Source organism: Aspergillus ibericus (genome assembly GCF_003184845.1).
Source record: "Aspergillus ibericus CBS 121593 unplaced genomic scaffold BO80scaffold_23, whole genome shotgun sequence".
Lineage (NCBI taxonomy): Eukaryota > Fungi > Ascomycota > Eurotiomycetes > Eurotiales > Aspergillaceae > Aspergillus > Aspergillus ibericus.
Genome location: NW_020292121.1, coordinates 362,715 through 378,409, shown reverse-complemented (window position 1 = coordinate 378,409; position 15,695 = coordinate 362,715). Strand labels below are relative to the sequence as shown.

At 54.6% G+C, this 15,695-nt stretch overlaps 5 protein-coding genes across 5 annotated transcripts; 3 read left to right on the top strand and 2 right to left on the bottom strand.

The window, feature by feature from the left end:
- Window positions 1-79: 79 nt before the first annotated feature.
- BO80DRAFT_425833 (ankyrin repeat protein) lies at window positions 80-1,323 on the bottom strand. The gene is made up of 2 exons (XM_025719616.1): window positions 1,205-1,323; window positions 80-1,149 (listed from the first exon to the last, which is right to left on the bottom strand). The coding sequence occupies exon 2, from the start codon at window positions 1,131-1,133 to the stop codon at window positions 477-479; it is 657 nt and encodes a 218-aa protein (XP_025574662.1). The 5' UTR covers window positions 1,134-1,149; window positions 1,205-1,323; the 3' UTR covers window positions 80-476.
- BO80DRAFT_425832 (tRNA ligase) lies at window positions 1,217-4,221 on the top strand. The gene has a single exon (XM_025719615.1). It carries the CDS (start codon window positions 1,661-1,663, stop codon window positions 4,115-4,117), a length of 2,457 nt encoding a protein of 818 aa, XP_025574661.1. The 5' UTR covers window positions 1,217-1,660; the 3' UTR covers window positions 4,118-4,221.
- A 189-nt stretch (window positions 4,222-4,410) lies between these two features.
- BO80DRAFT_106112 (putative Golgi traffic protein SFT2) lies at window positions 4,411-6,518 on the bottom strand. Its single transcript, XM_025713372.1, has 4 exons — window positions 5,954-6,518; window positions 5,499-5,619; window positions 5,109-5,259; window positions 4,411-4,769 (listed from the first exon to the last, which is right to left on the bottom strand). The coding sequence occupies exons 1-4, from the start codon at window positions 6,180-6,182 to the stop codon at window positions 4,617-4,619; spliced, it is 654 nt and encodes a 217-aa protein (XP_025574660.1). The 5' UTR covers window positions 6,183-6,518; the 3' UTR covers window positions 4,411-4,616.
- Window positions 6,519-12,122: 5,604 nt separating this feature from the next.
- Window positions 12,123-13,446, top strand: BO80DRAFT_105881 (uncharacterized protein). The gene is made up of 3 exons (XM_025713371.1): window positions 12,123-12,603; window positions 12,923-13,198; window positions 13,342-13,446. Coding segments are annotated over exons 1-3 (552 nt in total). The 5' UTR covers window positions 12,123-12,328; the 3' UTR covers window positions 13,343-13,446.
- Window positions 13,410-15,385, top strand: BO80DRAFT_105686 (basic helix-loop-helix domain-containing protein). The gene is made up of 3 exons (XM_025713370.1): window positions 13,410-13,534; window positions 13,667-15,296; window positions 15,378-15,385. The coding sequence occupies exon 2, from the start codon at window positions 13,686-13,688 to the stop codon at window positions 15,171-15,173; it is 1,488 nt and encodes a 495-aa protein (XP_025574658.1). The 5' UTR covers window positions 13,410-13,534; window positions 13,667-13,685; the 3' UTR covers window positions 15,174-15,296; window positions 15,378-15,385.
- Window positions 15,386-15,695: the final 310 nt, after the last annotated feature.

Genomic DNA, 15,695 nt, shown 5'->3' with positions numbered 1-15,695 from the left:
GCGCATCACGTGAGAGCATGGCTACGATGGATGGATCTACGGGTTGATGAGTATACGGCCAGCAGCTGTAGAAAAAGGTCGGGATTTCAAATCGGGTATAGTAAATGGGTTCAATGGTATCCAAAAATCAGCTTTAAGCAATATTGCACCTCATCGTGCCCCTACCCCTGCGCATTATGCTCTTCTTTCCAAAACTTGGCGCATGTCTAGTGCCCTCGCTCAGAGAGTGCTGCCAGATTGACCAAGCTGCTACCATCGTGCCAATCGGAGGCCTATTCTCCTGCCATTGCTGTCGAGGCCGCACCATGTACAATGCTGCAGCATGGTGGGTATATCCGAGCTGTAGGTGCTGCCACCCTAGCCTCGACTCGATGCGAGATCACCCGGCCTTCGGGAAGTGCTTCGACACCAAGCAGGCGGAATGAGATTCATTGCTGTCAGGGGGTCACAGAGCACCGGAATTTACAACATATTACTCAGTCCGTTCTCCGCCGCACATCCCGATCTTGAGTGTCGATGTTGGAGCCTGAGATGGCATCCATGACCAATTGGCGCAGTTGGTTTTGCGTGGCTTCGCTGTGGAAATCCTCCCGCGCGGCCAGCTCATCAATGCGCCGTTTGAACTCGGGGTCAACCTGGTCAGTTCCGGCGTTCGCTTCTTGCTCCGACATGGTGCCCAGATTCAAGTGGATATTCGGAGGCAACGGCGGAGCCGGGTTCAATGCATCGCCCGCCGCCTGGGCCGCCGGAGCTGGCACGCCTGCGACTTGCCGCAGGTAAGCGGCAATCTCGGGAAACGAGTCATCACTCTCGATGGTCTCGTAAGCCGTGAAGCCCTCGTCGTTTCTCTTGTTGTAGTCCACACCCAGCTCCTCCACGAGACATTTCGCGATGTCGAGAGTTTCCGTCACAAACAAGCAGGTTTCACCATCCTCGTCGAGCAGGTTGACGTCAACGTTGTATTCTTTCACCAGGGCGCGCAGGAGATCGATATGTCCGTAGGAAGCCGCAGCATGGAGTAGTGAGTAGCCATGCTCGTCCTGGTTGGATGCGATAGATGGGTTGGACTGCAACAGCGTCAGGACGGCGCCCGGATTGTCGGCGGCCAGAATGTACGGGTTGGGTTGAGTCATCGCGAAGGCTTGGGAGCTAAAGATGAGTCAGTCCCGACGGTGTCCGATGGCTGAGGCACGTAGCTCCATACCTTGAGTCACACAGAAATGCCAGAAGCGATGTAGTGGACAAAGAAGAGCAGGAGAGAATCAAACTGGAAATCGAGGAACCGTCGAAGTGGCGCGGGCGGGAAAAAAAGCGCATTTGAAGGATGGCTGCCCCGCATGCTCGATAAGAAACTCCAACCTTTGGGCCCTGACAAGGCTGACGTGACTCAACCTCTCCCACTCCTCGCCTATCATACAAGGCTCCATTGGCGGTTGGGGTAAGACTCCTTACTTTAAAGGTTCAGCGAACCTGTGGGAATCCATCACTGAGCGATTCCCTTCCTTAGCGGACTTTGACGCGTGCCTTCTCCTTCGCCCCTCCATCTTCACCATCACCTTCTTCCTTACCATTCGCACCCTCTCTACAGCTAACGTACCTCCACGCACGAGCGTTACAATTCCCCGCCTGATTTACAATACGCGACACTCGACGAGTCGCAATGGTGCAGCAGGACGCGCAGGAAGTCGCTCAGCTGGTGGCCAGCCTGGAGGCCGCCAGCAAGAAAGGCACTGCTCAGGGAAAGAAGTCGTTCAAGTGCAAGAAGTCTACCTTCAACGTGGAAAAGGCAGACAAGATCCAGGTGCATTCGTGGAAGTTCATGGACTGGGATTACAAACGCAGCGATCTTCCAACCTACGCTCGAGGACTGTTCACCACCCAAAGGAAGGATGGCACCCACGAGATTGCCGTCCGCGGTTACGACAAATTCTTCAATGTGGATGAAGTTAATGAAACGAAGTGGAGGAACGTGGAGATGAACACACGGGGTCCCTATGAGCTGAGTGTGAAGGAGAATGGATGTATCATCTTCATCTCTGGCCTGGAAGATGGCACCTTGTTGGTCTGCAGCAAACATTCGACGGGCGTCCGGGACGATATGAACTTCAGCCATGCCCAGGTCGGTGAACGTTGGGTCGAGCGCCATGTTAGCTCTGTCGGAAGAACCGTCAAGGATCTGGCACGAGAGCTGCGCAGGCTGAACGTCACGGCGGTAGGGGAGCTATGTGACGATACCTTTGAGGAGCATGTTCTTGCTTACGACGAGAATGCTTCGGGTATCTATCTGCATGGACTCAACTTCAACGTGCCCCAGTTCGCCACGCAGCCTAGCTCGGAGGTACACAAATTCGCCGATGCATGGGGCTTCAAAAAGGCCAATTTCGTCGTATACGATGATCTCGACCAGGTGAAGGGGTTCCTCGATGATTGCGCTGAAACAGGCACCTGGGATGGTCGGGAGACTGAAGGCTTTGTGGTCCGATGCCACATGGGCATTCAGGGACGCCCCCCATACCAGGACTGGTTCTTCAAGTATAAGTTCGAGGAGCCCTACCTAATGTACAGGCAGTGGCGCGAGTGTACGAAGGCAGTCATCTCCGGAAAATATCCGAATATTCGAAAACACAAGAAGATCACGGAAGAGTATTTGCATTATGCTCGGAGACAGCTCGCTCAAAACCCTCACCTTGGGCATCTCTACCAGCAAAACCATGGAATTATTGCTATGCGAGAGGGCTTCTTGAAGGAGAGAGGTCTCAACGGATCGGAAATTATTCAAATGGAAGCCGACGGCGGAAGTGAAGTGACGAAGGATGTGATTCTAGTCCCCGTCGCTTCACTAGGCTGTGGCAAGACTACGGTGTCTCTTGCTCTGTCCAAGTTGTTTGGATGGGGGCAAGTGCAGAACGATAACATCCCAAAGCAGAAGAGCAAACCGAAGAAATTCGCCTTGGACATCACCAATCTCCTTGGCCTACACCCGGTAGTGATCGCGGACCGGAACAACCACATGAAGCGCGAAAGACAGCAACTTATAGACGATGTATCCGTCGTTATTTCCCGGGCTCGCTTTGTCGCACTTCAGTACGTCCACGAGCCCAAGGGTCAACTGCTTCCAGGAATCCGCGAGGTGACGCGGAAACGCGTCCTCGACCGTGGAGACAACCACCAAACCATCCGGGCAGGAAGCAAAAACTCAGAGGAGATCATCGGAATCATGGAAGGTTTCCTCAACCGGTTCGAGGCCGTTGATACCGACCGTGAGCCGGATTGCCATTTCGATGAAGTGATTGACCTCGACGTTGGTGCCTCTTCGCGGGAGAACCTGGAGACGGTAGTAAAGGCTTTACACTCGTTCTATCCTCACCTCGTGACCGAGGTGCCGACAGCACAGCAACTTGATGAGGCTATTGACTGGGCGATGAACGACTACCAAGTGCAGTTGGATCTGAGCCATCAGTACGGCTCAGCAAAGCAGGCCCAGAAACCAAAGAACAAGAACAAAATCACCGGCAGCCCGGTACCTGCAGCACCAGAACCCGAAGACCTGGCCAAGAAGATCGAGTACTTCAACATCTCCCTGCCTGCAGCAGAGGTGAAGAACATCCTTCAATCTTTGTTCCCCCAATCCACGCCTCCGGAAAAAGCACGCCTGTACAATCAGTTAACGAACAGCCGACGCATCCAGGGCGCATTCCATGTGACTCTGATCCACCGCGCCTCGAAGAAAGACTTTCCCGACATCTGGGACAGCTATGTCCGTCAGTACATTGATAAGATGAAGAGCAAACCCGAGTCTGATCCCACCATCACCCCCACGCTGGCTCCGGCTCGCGTGCGTTTGGAGCGTCTCGTTTGGGACAACCGTCTGATGGCCTTCGTAGCGCGGATCATGCCCCCCGAAGACCAGAATCAGGCTGATTGGCCATGCTCCAATGAAACTCCGCACGTCACCGTGGGCACCGTCTCGCCCGACGTCAAGCCCAAAGAGAGCAACGACCTGCTGAAATGGTGGCATGAAGTCGGCTCAGGCGGCGAGACTGGTCTCTGGGAAGCCGAGATCCCAGGGGTCAAGGTGGTGAACGGAACCGTGGGAATGGTGATGAGCTGGAAATAAATTAATGACTGATGATGGGTCATGATTAATGATATCGGAATGAAAGTAGATGCTTAGTGTGTCATAGATATGATTACACAATCAACCAGACCTCTTATTTTCACCATCCTTGATCAAGCGTGTGTAATAAGCTAATAGCAGCATATCCCGCCTTCCACTGACATCACGATATCTTGCTATTCCAGGACTACAGGAGATTAGGACCCCGATATTGTAACTAGTGGCATATGCGACTGAGCCATATTACGGATAGAGGGCTACCCTGCACCTGCTGAGGTCCTCCGGTTCTCACCGACGTACCTGGTATGCAATAATCCTATGGAAATGGGTTGTATTATATGTAGCAAGGTATAAACTGTACAATGGTAACGTATACCTGTCATCTCACTCACGTCTATCGGGATGACCACGGACTTAAAACGGGATTATACATTGTATGCGCGGTCAAAGGGCAAGGCGAGATAGTCCGGTCTCCGGTTGTATCGAGACATCGACCGCATCAGCTGGTCATCCACGCAGTGACACGCTGAGCCCCGAATCTTCCCATGAATTGCAGTCCAGTGCTACCCATGGGGAAGTAGCTGACCAGGTACCAGAGCAGGGCGGCGAGCTGAAACAGCGACGAGATGAGGGTCAAGAGGGTTGAATGGAGCTAGAGAACGTGAGACAGGTTAGTGACTGCTATCTTGCCTGCATTGCGTGCACGGGCCCGACTGGGGTCGACAGTAGCGTATGCACATTCAACCTGCTACTGTTGCAGGACGATGTGAGAGATCATATCCACGACCGGGAAGGAGTGTGCATGATGATGTCATATCGTCGGCTGAAGGCTCCGAGTGTACGCGCACGACCCCATATGCGAGATCCTCGAACGACAGGTTGGGATGCGATCGCAGGGGTGCGCGCGCAGGTCGTGCAGGCATCCTCGACATGGTCGGGTAGGGGAGATCCTGGGAAACCTGGTAGGGACCGAAGCAGCAGGGGTACTTACTCCGATAGCAAAGTACAAGGTCATGGCGATCGAGCCAAAATAGGCCGCCGTAAACGGCAGGCGTGGTCCCGAGACCAGATGTTTTGCGTAGACCCAGGGTCCCATGAGGACCGCCCATGATAGCAGAAAGAGCAAGGAACCAACCGACCATCTGTTGCAGAGGGAAAACCGGTTCGGTCAGCCACAGATTCACAGTAAGAGTTCTTGGCCAGCAATGTGGGTGAAGCGTGACGAGGTTCAGCACAGACGTTGGAATGTAGCCGGATCGGAGATGCGTGGTACATCCTCCTCAGCCAGGAGGGCATGACAAGCACTCCACCGCCTCGTGCCTCGCCGGGTTGTCAAGGAGGGGATGTATTGGGGTTCCAGAGGATCAGAAGAGCAACTTACAGGATGGCAAACTTGCGGGGCTTGAGCGATAGCACCGGAAACAGAAAAAAGCAAAGAAGGAAACAGACGGCAGCGCCAAGGTTGCATGCGATGAATATCAGCATCCGATCCCATCGACTTACTGTAAAGGGAAAGTATGATTAGCATTAGGCAAAAGTTAATGCCGGAGGAAGTAACGCGGAAAAGAAAAATAGAAAATGCATAGAAGCGGAAGAATAGAGGAAAATAAGAAAATCAATAAGGAAAAATAGGAAAAAGAAAAAGGAAAAGGAAAATGGACAAGTATAGCCCCGTACATAGACAGGCAGGAGAATACATCATCCATCATTGTTAGGGCTTCCGTGAAACCCGGCCAGACGCAGGAACTGAGTCTCTGTCACCTGGACCAGGCAGTGCAGCAAATCAAGGAAGACGGCGTCTCGACGGAGCGTCGGTCATGCGTTCGGAGGACTCACAGGCAAAGAAAGTATCTTCCTCCTCCCGGCGACTTGCGGCGGGAAGGGGAGCTCCTGGAGCTTCGTGAGTGGGCAGTTGCAGATAACCCTCCCCTTGGCCAAATGGATTCCAAGACTGTAACCGTGATAGGATGGGGGTGTTGGACGAGTTGGTGCGGGCCGGGAGATCGGGGTCTCTTCGAGACCAGCCCAGGGAGTTGACTGAATCACGGAATGAATTCGAGGCCATGGCTGCGATTCGCTTGCCTGGCGGGCCTAGTTACACCCCGGTGGAGAGGAAGAGGGTGGAAGGGACGCAGCGGATTCGGCTGCAGACAATGATGCTACCGGGTTAGTGTGCACTGGCAGTCGACCACTGGGGGAGCGACACTGCGGTGACAAGGTGAGGAAGGCTCTGCAGGGACTATGCACGACGGAAACCAGTATGTGCGTGCAGATGATCTGCAGATATCAGCGAAGGAGGGGGAGACGACGGGGAGCGAGCAATCGGCGGTGATAGGACCGAACTACAGCGGGCCAGATGACTGTTGCGCAACCGGACTAGACTCCCGAGGAGCTTGGGCACGGGACAAACCTAGAGCCCGCTAATAGAATCCTAGGCCGCTGGTGGTCCACTGGTTTCTCTCAGAGTGAAGCTGATAAGCTTGTGATCGCCCACTTGCCCGATTCGTAAAGGTCGTGTTATCAATCGTAACCACCCCCCCCAAGAGGCAATCCGTCTCTGACGCCGCCGGCCTATTCTTAGAGAGAGACAGCTGCGAGTACTCGCGGCCGTAGCGCAGACTGAAACAATATCTCCGAGGGCCGATGTAACGCTTCTAAAGGACCAGCCTGTCCCACGAGGAAGAATCGGGGTTAGTCGCCCATCCAAGCGCAAGGAATGTAGAGATCGAGAGGCCAATTACCCGGCGAGGTGAGGAGCTGCGCCGACCGGAGAATGGGAAGGAGGGGGGAGCCCGCTGCAAGATGATGACGATGACGATGGATGAGGGTTGCGAGTATCCTGGATGGCGTAACGCTGGGGCCACCCTATTTTCAAGACAGAGATCGGCTCAACACAGGCTGCAAGATTAGCCAGTCGTCATCTGACTTGAGGGGGTGAGAAGAAGGAGGTCGAGCAAAGACAAGAGGGGGAGGGGGACTAAGCAGAAGGGAGGGGAGGGGGGAGAAGGTGTGGGTGTGGGTGTGGGTGAGCAGGTGCTCGCGATGGAGGTAGGAGACGAGACCGACTCCAAACCACCCCGGCCAGACGGCGGGAGGCTCCAGGAGGGTTACATACCAGGCTTGCGTCGAAGTTGAATCGCTCCCAGGAAGAACGCCGTTGAGCGGTGGTGAACTTTCCCCACGGATGTCGTGATAAAATCGGAGGTGATGTTCTTCCAACACCAGCAGCAGCGCCCATCATCGGGATCGCAGGTCGGAATGGGAGTTCGTTCCTTCCTGCAAGCTGGGGTGGACTGCCCCGGCAGCCAATCATCGTCCTCATCCGCCGGGACGGTGTCCGGGTGATGGAACTAAGCCCAAAGCGAGCTGGTGACCCCAGCTGAGCTGTTGCTCCACCAATGGCTGCTTGAGACCGCGCCATGGCGGGCAGCCTGGATACATTTGATTGGCTAGCCGCCTGAGCATTGCCCTCCGTGCTTGAGACCATTGGAGCGTTGGACCACACCGCCCATGATGGGGTTAAACCCGTTTAGCGCCTGTTCCGCTGACCACGTCGGTTCTGACCGTATGGGCGTATGGTAACAGCCAAAACATCCCTAACCACTAGCTACAGCTCAAGACGCTGCCTACTGACGACCACTAGTCCCCCTTAGTAGGTGACTGACTCCAGCAAAAACCTGCTTCAGATTGAGAAGGTGCATGGCTCCTCTGCTGCTGTCTTCTCGCCCTGTCGAATGAGAACCCGAGAAGTCTTGGTTGGACCGGTGGCGCTCTGGAAGCCCTTCCGGCTGGCTTGTCTCCTAGTCCAATCCATCCTGGTTAGAGCAGCCGTCGATGCAGAAGCCTACTTGGACCTCAATACAATCCGTTCATAGTGTATCTGCACATGGAGACTCGTTACGACCGAGAGGCCCCTAGGTGGGTTGCATCAGGCAACTCCAGGGCGAGACACATTACGTACATAGCAGCCTAAGACTGGCTAAAGTCAAAAGTAAATGTGAGTGATTTACAATGTCATTCCGATAGATACTCCAGCTGTGAGCTTTCATCTCCCCCCAGCACTAAGCCAGCGCTAGTCTCCAGAGAAGGGGGATTGTCAGCGGGATCATTAGCCCTCTGCTGCGAAGTAAGTTCGAGGGGGATCCAATGTCTCAGCGCGCAATGAATGCGGCACTAGGTAATTTGCTCCTTTACCTTGAAGATAGATATACAGGAACCCGTTCTGGTACGAGGAACGTCACAGGTTCCCGGGCAAAGCGTAACTTTTCAGCCTGCATGATAGCAGTAGCTCGTAGCTCAGAGCTCCTAGGTCCTATAGCAGCTGCACGTACAGAGACCGGTGGGGAAGCATGGGGCGAAACAGCTCTTGCCATCGCCTCCCACCCTCCGATACGTACTGCGACTCCCTTGCAGTAACCGTGGATATCGGCCATGCCCTCCGAACCTTGACGGGACGGGACGGGCACGATTTGCGGGAACCAATGCTGTTCATTTTTCGCGCTTCCACTTTTTAAGGGCAACACCGGCTTATCTGGGATACCGCATTTGGCAGATTCGACCGGATGGCCTGACCCCGGTCATCCATTCCCGTCATTCCACCAGCAGCTCGATGTACGATGGTATCATCGAGGGCGATGGCGACGCGGTGTGGCATACCACGATATCTTCCGTTGGGGAGGCCGACATAACGACCGATGCAGGAATTCGAGTCAGTCGGCCGTACTTGGTGTATCTGGTTGGATCGTGACATACCACCCATCGGGTCTGCGGCACCCCGTACCAGGGTTGACAGTCTAATCTCTGCTGGTGGCCGTTTTCGGTCTATCAGGACGCCCGATTGATTTGATGCGCGGGGATGATTGGTGAGCTACTTTGACAGCATTCCCAGAGCAGCGCAATTGTTTTCCCACTCGCTGGATGAAAGCTCTCCCTACCCCCCCACATTCCTGGGGGCTTGCATTTCAAATCATGGACATGAGAAGGGGAATGACGGAATGGCTGTAGCAATCTGGTCGCGGTGCGCGTCTATCAAATATTGAGGAGCTGCATGATCAAGACTGCTCGGGAAACCGGAGGGAAATGGAGTGCCGCCGCGGGGAGGGAAAAACGAGGAATAGTAGGATTCAAATTAAACCAAGGCCAGCGTTGGAGAGGCCATGGGTTGGGACCACCCCCACCGCATAGTTAGAGAGGAGGCCTATCAGATCAATGCGATGGTAAAGACGGGCAAACTCCTTCTCGGGAAGCGACAGGCTGCACGGTGTCACGGACCGCCTTCTGTGTCTGTGTCAGCCCCAGTCTGGAGGACGCTCGGACGCTGGGCTGTCTTTTCTGGAAGTCGGACTGCTTCTGCCAGAGCTTCCCAACCAGGCGGCTCCATCCTGCTCCTCGTACTCCTCGACGTGGACGGGCGCTTTGACAGCTAAGCTGCCTGACCGTACCGTATCTCTGAAAGATGATGGGGCAGTGTTTATTGCCTTCAAGGAACCGCGACGCGAGACTGAGGTACGGAGGAGATACGAGTCCAGGTATCCGTCTGGCGCTAAACCTACGATGGCATCGTATTGTGTTCCATGGTAAGTCGGTGTTCTGTCCCGCTCGTCGATCCTATTAGCGTCCAGCGATCCCGACCTTGATCATTCAGAAGCCCGGGGGTGTAGTGAGTGTACATCGTAGTTGAATGGATTGGGAAGGAGATCGATTTCCTTCATGGCTACTAACTACTATGGCCCCCTTCCACATGGTCCGCCACGATCATTCATTCCTTCCCCGATACCCGGGTTGGCGCGGTCTACGGAGTACGTGCCTGTCTTACCAGCACGGGCGGTCCTAATTTCTCACATCAAAACGTTTCTTACAATTAGAGTCTCCCCCCCTCACTCGCAGGCTATGATGTCATCGTTTCTGTTTTTAAATCAAAAAAGAATAATAATAAACCATGATTTTTGTCGAATCTCACGCTCCATGGTCACTAGTCCGCCCACCAGGGTGAATGATCTGGTATGCTTGGGGCTTGCCTAGTCTGGCATCTGATACATTCCCGGGTGGGTTTCCTATCCGTGGGAAGTATACTGGATTACTAGTTCCAGTACATCCTAGTCTAGGAGTAGACCCGGTGCTCCTATCGCAGACGTCGGGTGGTAAGTCCGACGGCGATAATGATTCTTAGCGCGTCGACTTGATACAACGGCCATACTTAGTATAGGACGGAGGGGATGGCGCGACGAGATAATAGGATGGGCTGAGGGAGAATAAACCGGATAACGATGAAGGATCCCCTCCCCGAGGCTGACCCGGGGTGAGTCATGAAAGTTGTTTCCTGGCAAAAAAAGGGACAGGTGACAAATATAGTAGTACCTGGCTGCTCATGGGATTGGGATGGTCGTTATCCTCCTCCATCCGGACGGTGCTACCCTCCTTGATCGATGCTCGCTGACCGTCTCGACTCGCTGCCCCCCCCCCTCCTCCACCAACCACACGCCCCCTTTCTCCTGCGTGTATTGCGGTCGTTCTTCTTCCCTCACCCCTCCCCTCCATGTTCACATACTTAGCTTCCACTCTGCTGAGCTTCCTCGCCACTGGCCTTCCCTCCCTCCTTTACGGTAATTAATCTAGTAGTCATTCTTCTGTAATTTATCCTTTTCTTTTAGGCCACTTTATTTTTTTTTTTATTTTCTGCTGCGGATTTATCAATTCTCGTTGCAATTTACTTACATACTGTTCCCGCTGCAGAACAGGTTTACGCACGTAATCCCCGTAGAGGGCTTGTTAAGCCTCGTCGATTTGAGGATCGACGCCCTGCATGACCTTGACTGTGATATATCAAATGAGAGGCTGTGAAGAACGCCGCGGGAGTCTTTAAAGTCTCCCATTCCCCTCGTCCCTTCCGGCTGGAGGGTTGTGTTTCCTTCGATCTGATTTGGTCTACTATCTATCATACCACTTTGCATTTGTAAGTCTCCCCTCTCTCTCGCGCGCGCTCAACCTATCCAGGTGTCGGCCGGCGGCGCCGAACGGAGTCCCGCGAATTGCCTGTTTACGGCGGTCCCTAATAACCTTGCTGTACAGTGTCTTGTTGAGCACGAACCCCTCCCGGCTGCGACATCTTACCCTGAACAGGGCGCAAGTAAGTAATCACAGCTAAATACCTGTGTTTCCTTTGCCCCGGGCTATCGTGACTTTCCCATATAAGCCCCTCCTGCCGCTGAAATAAGGCTGCCCATGGGCGCTTCCATTGTTACTCCTCCTGTTCTTTGCTTTTTCACTTCTGCCTGGCCTCGCGGCTTGAGCCTCAAGAGTGACGCTGTCTTCGTCTTCTACATCAAAGAGACACTTGTTTCTTTTGTGATTCGCTATCTCTGATCTTTGCGCCATCAACTGCGCCGTTCGCACCACTACAACTCACAATATATGACCTATGCTTATGCCTCTTGTCGCAGGTCCGTGAAGAAAGATAGAACTTGACATACCTAGACCCTGACACATCGATATCCGGTAAGCAAGCCTTTCCATTGTTTCGCACATTGTCCTTGGCCGTTATTGTTCTTCATCATATCCCCCGAAAGCCCTGTCGCATTGGGGAGTGGATGCCCGTGTGAGGAAGAAGCGAGCCCGAGCACTGTCCCGTCCCAGCCACGGAGGAAGAGAGCAAAGGAGGGGTACGGGTTACTCCTCATTTCTCCAGGATGCGATGCCCGGCAAGGAGACTGCCGGGGTTGGCATGGCCTCAGCCGAGCTGTTGTTTGGGGGAGAACAAGCGACAGTTGCAGCACAGCGCCGTTGGGCTCCAACCCCTGCATGCTTTCGCGGCGGGGGAGGGTGATACCCACTGGGCGCGGGTCGAGGGTCGAACAGTTCGCGGGAAGTCAGTGGGAGGGCGCCTATGGGACACTCCAATTTGCTCCGACATCCCAAGGGGTGGTTGAGTTACCGCGGGGCAACCTTGGAAGGCTCATTCTTGTCTCACGGACCCCGAGCCGGAGAGATCTTCCCGGTTGGCAAGAAGCGGGGGGTGGCGGTACTCGGCGAGAAAGGAGGGTGAAGAGCGAGAGACGGGGGAACGAGCGAGGACCTTTCCAGCGTCATCATTATCGTCACACTCAAGTAACACCATGCCCGCCATCACTCCTCACTCAGCGCCGGGGAAGGGGGGCAAACCACGGGGAGGCCGACAGGATCGCAGCGGGTGCCAGATTCCGGGGCAAATGAACGATGCGATCTCCACCGTCCATACTGCCACTACCGACCGCCCGGGGGCACACCGTCGTTGTCACTGCCACATGCGGTGGTGTTGAAAGTGTTTGCCTCCCCCACGGTGCCTGTTTCAGCCCTTCAATCAATCAATCATCAATTGCCGTCTCCTCGCTCTCCAATCTCCAGCGCTCGCCCCTCCACTTCCCCCTCCCCCCCCATTATTCCCATCGATTTCTCTCTACCCCAGACAGATCGTATCATTATCGCCCAGCAACGCTGTTCCCCCACCCCGGGTATTGTTCTCAACGCTCCAACTCTCCCCTCTTAATTCTCACCGGCACGGCCTGCTCTTATCGCTTCCCTTTCCCTTGGTCTTTCCCCCTCTCCCACTCCCACTTTCTCCTCCCATTGTTCCACGCTTCCAGCCCATCGCCTCCGCGGCCCCATCTGGCCGCCTTTTCCCTCCTTTATTTTTGCCTCGCTTATGGCCACGCAACTCCGTCCCCTCCTTTGACTCTACTCTTCTCTGCGCTTCTCTTGTCTTTTCTTTTTCTTTTCTCCACTACTTCTTTTCCTCTGCTCCGGTCGCTTACACCAGGACTCTGTGCACAGTGGGTATTCCTCTGTGCGGTTGAGGATCGACGAGGCGGCCTATTGGATCTCAGACTCCGCCCACGATAGTGGCATTTTCCGAGGCGTCCGCTTTCGAATCTCACCTTCACAGCAACTTTGCCCGCCGCGACCAGTCAAATCCGATCGCGAACACCCCTCGCATTGTCTCCAACCTTTCTCAACATTAGAACCAATCGTACCGTCCACTTATCTAGGAGGCGTCTACAGCGCGGTTTCTGTTTACTGGATAGATCTGCTCAGTACTCTTCCTGGTTGGTAACCCGATACCTTCCCTGATTTGTGGTGGTCTGAGCCACCCCCCGTTTTCTCCTCCCTGAATACTCACTCCCGTGGCTCGTGGCTGCTTCAGTGTCTCCCTGTTTGATGGAGGGCTAACCAACTCTTGTTCGATCCGTCAGATCCTCTCTTCGCCACCCTCGCAACCTGCCCGGATTTCGTTGATGAGTCTACTTCACCGCTTGTCAACTCCCGACCACTACCTGACCTCTTGACCGTAACGCGGAGAGGCGAAGCGCTTACCCTTGGAGCATCTTTCGCTCCGACTTGAGCTTGGGGTCCTGCCATCTTTGACCCCTTATCCTACAATCCTTCGTGAGTTCGATCTTGGATCGTAAGACTCCCCTCCAAGACGCGGTCGGCTCTCTCTGCTTGGGGGCTTGCTCGAACTCGCTGCAAGATGGCAGAAACGAGCATTTTCATCAAGAACGAGCCTGACGAACACAGCAGTGAACAACATTTCCTCATGATGTCACAATCCGGGTACCCCGTGTCCAACCAGTTTGGCAACCCTAACGAAGGGGTTGACCCATCGGACCTTAGCATGCAGGGCAGCGGATTCATGTCGTATCCCTTTACATCACAACAGAACTTCAATTTTGGGAATTCGGGCATCGATACAGACGAGCTGTTGGATCTGGAGATTAACGGACAGAATGGCATGCAGCAGAATTTTCTGCAAGACCAGCACTCGAGCGCTGGGATCTCCATGAGTCATCCGGGCCAGATGTCTCAGATGTACTCCAATACGCCGGATGGGGCTCCCATGCACAGCCCTTTCATGCATGGATTTAATTATGACCATTTCCGGAACATGAGCCAACCCGGACAACCTGGCTCTCACCTCCAGGGTGGATCCCATTTTGAACAGAGCTACCTCAGCTCGAAAGGCCGGCCTAGCTTGCAGGCGGTCGACCGCGCATCGCTCGATGCACGCAGCCCGATGACCCCCAAGACCCCTGCCCTGGGTGGATTGACGCTCGGAACCCCGGAGTCCGGAAGTTTCCCTACTCAGCCCATCCGGACAGGCCTCCAGCACCGCCACCAAAAGACGTTGTCGAACCAATGGGACGGCACGCCAGGCAGTGCGCATTCGTTTGTGGAGTCCCCTATCTCTTCTCCAGGTCACCCCTCGCACCATGCCGGGATCTCCGAAATCCTCAAGTCTGGCAAGCATGCTTCCTTGCCGGCCAAGGTGGATGCGCACATGCCCGGCAGTGCCCAGGATTTGGAGTCCCAGGAGGCGAAGCGACGCCGTCGTCGGGCCTCCCACAACCTGGTTGAGCGCCGCCGGCGCGACAACATCAACGAGCGCATCCAGGATCTCTCGCACCTGGTTCCCCAGCATCGCCTCGAGGACGACAAAGTCCGGAAGCAGCTGGTGAACAACACTGCAATGTCTGCCACTGGCGCCCCGTCGAATGCTGCCACGTCTCTGCTGGCCGGGGGTAATGGCCGTCGGGCCACCGCTGGTAACATCACCATGGGCCTGCCAATCGAGGAGAAGGAGAAGGGTCCGAACAAAGGCGATATCCTCAACGGCGCCGTCGGCTGGATGCGTGACCTGATGTGGGCCCTGCATGTCAAGCTCCAGCAGGAGTCGGAGCTGGCGGAATTGATCAGCAGCCTTGGAGGCACCTGGCCGTTTGAACAAACCGAAGAGGAAAAGCGGATGCGGACCGAGATCTTGGATGCGCTGGAGAAGAACGATCCCACGTCGTTCAGTTACAGCAGAGCGCCCGGAAGCGGACTCCGGGTGCCTAAACACACCAACATGGCTGGAGACTCCGTGGCGGGCAATGGGGCTTTGAGCCCCCAGAGCCTGAGCCCGCCGTTCACCAGCGGCGGCAGCAGCAACGGCGGAGGCACTGGGCAGGCTCAGTACTGGAGTAGCTCGGGCCACGCCGGCATGAGTTTCAAGGAGGAGGATGAGTACGCGATGGAAATGAATTAGATGCTCGACGCTCGGGCTTCCATTTCTTCTCTGGCATGTCATGACCTGTTGCATACAAGGCGTCAAACGGATGGGTGGTTGACCGGCGTACGCGGAAGTCTTGGCACTTCATCGAGGCTAATGGTCCGAATTTTCATTGCTGCGTCGTTGGTTTGATTGCTTCTCTCGCGTGTGATTATGATTTTGCTTGTCTGACCGTCTCAGGTCTTGTTTGCGTGTGCTGTTCGATTTGATTCAATTCTTGTGGTGGGTTTCTTATGTCCGAACTAGTTGTTGTTCATTGTCGCCTGTTGATTATCTAGCTCGCTGTCTTGGGTTGCACGTTTCTTGTGGTTCATTGCGCATGGTGACCAAGGTCGAGTCCGACATTGCTTGCGTCATCTGGTTTTACATCGATACCCTTTTCCCTGTCCCTTTACATACCAGATCCTTAATACTTCGTTTCCTGGCTTTTGACCCCCATTTCGGATGTCATTTACGGCTGAGATTTCCCTGTTGATTTACATAGCCTGATTCATTGAT

Coding starts and splice junctions, on each gene's coding strand:
- BO80DRAFT_425833 (XM_025719616.1), bottom strand. CDS start 1,133: ATGACTCAACCCAACCCGTACATTCTGGCCGCCGACAATCCGGGCGCC.
- BO80DRAFT_425832 (XM_025719615.1), top strand. CDS start 1,661: ATGGTGCAGCAGGACGCGCAGGAAGTCGCTCAGCTGGTGGCCAGCCTG.
- BO80DRAFT_106112 (XM_025713372.1), bottom strand. CDS start 6,182: ATGGCCTCGAATTCATTCCGTGATTCAGTCAACTCCCTGGGCTGGTCT. Junction 5,620..5,953: donor GGAAGATACTTTCTTTGCCT/GTGAGTCCTCCG, acceptor TTCCCTTTACAG/TAAGTCGATGGGATCGGATG. Junction 5,260..5,498: donor CCCCGCAAGTTTGCCATCCT/GTAAGTTGCTCT, acceptor CCTCTGCAACAG/ATGGTCGGTTGGTTCCTTGC.
- BO80DRAFT_105881 (XM_025713371.1), top strand. CDS start 12,329: ATGCGATCTCCACCGTCCATACTGCCACTACCGACCGCCCGGGGGCAC. Junction 12,604..12,922: donor ACGCTGTTCCCCCACCCCGG/GTATTGTTCTCA, acceptor CTCTGTGCACAG/TGGGTATTCCTCTGTGCGGT.
- BO80DRAFT_105686 (XM_025713370.1), top strand. CDS start 13,686: ATGATGTCACAATCCGGGTACCCCGTGTCCAACCAGTTTGGCAACCCT.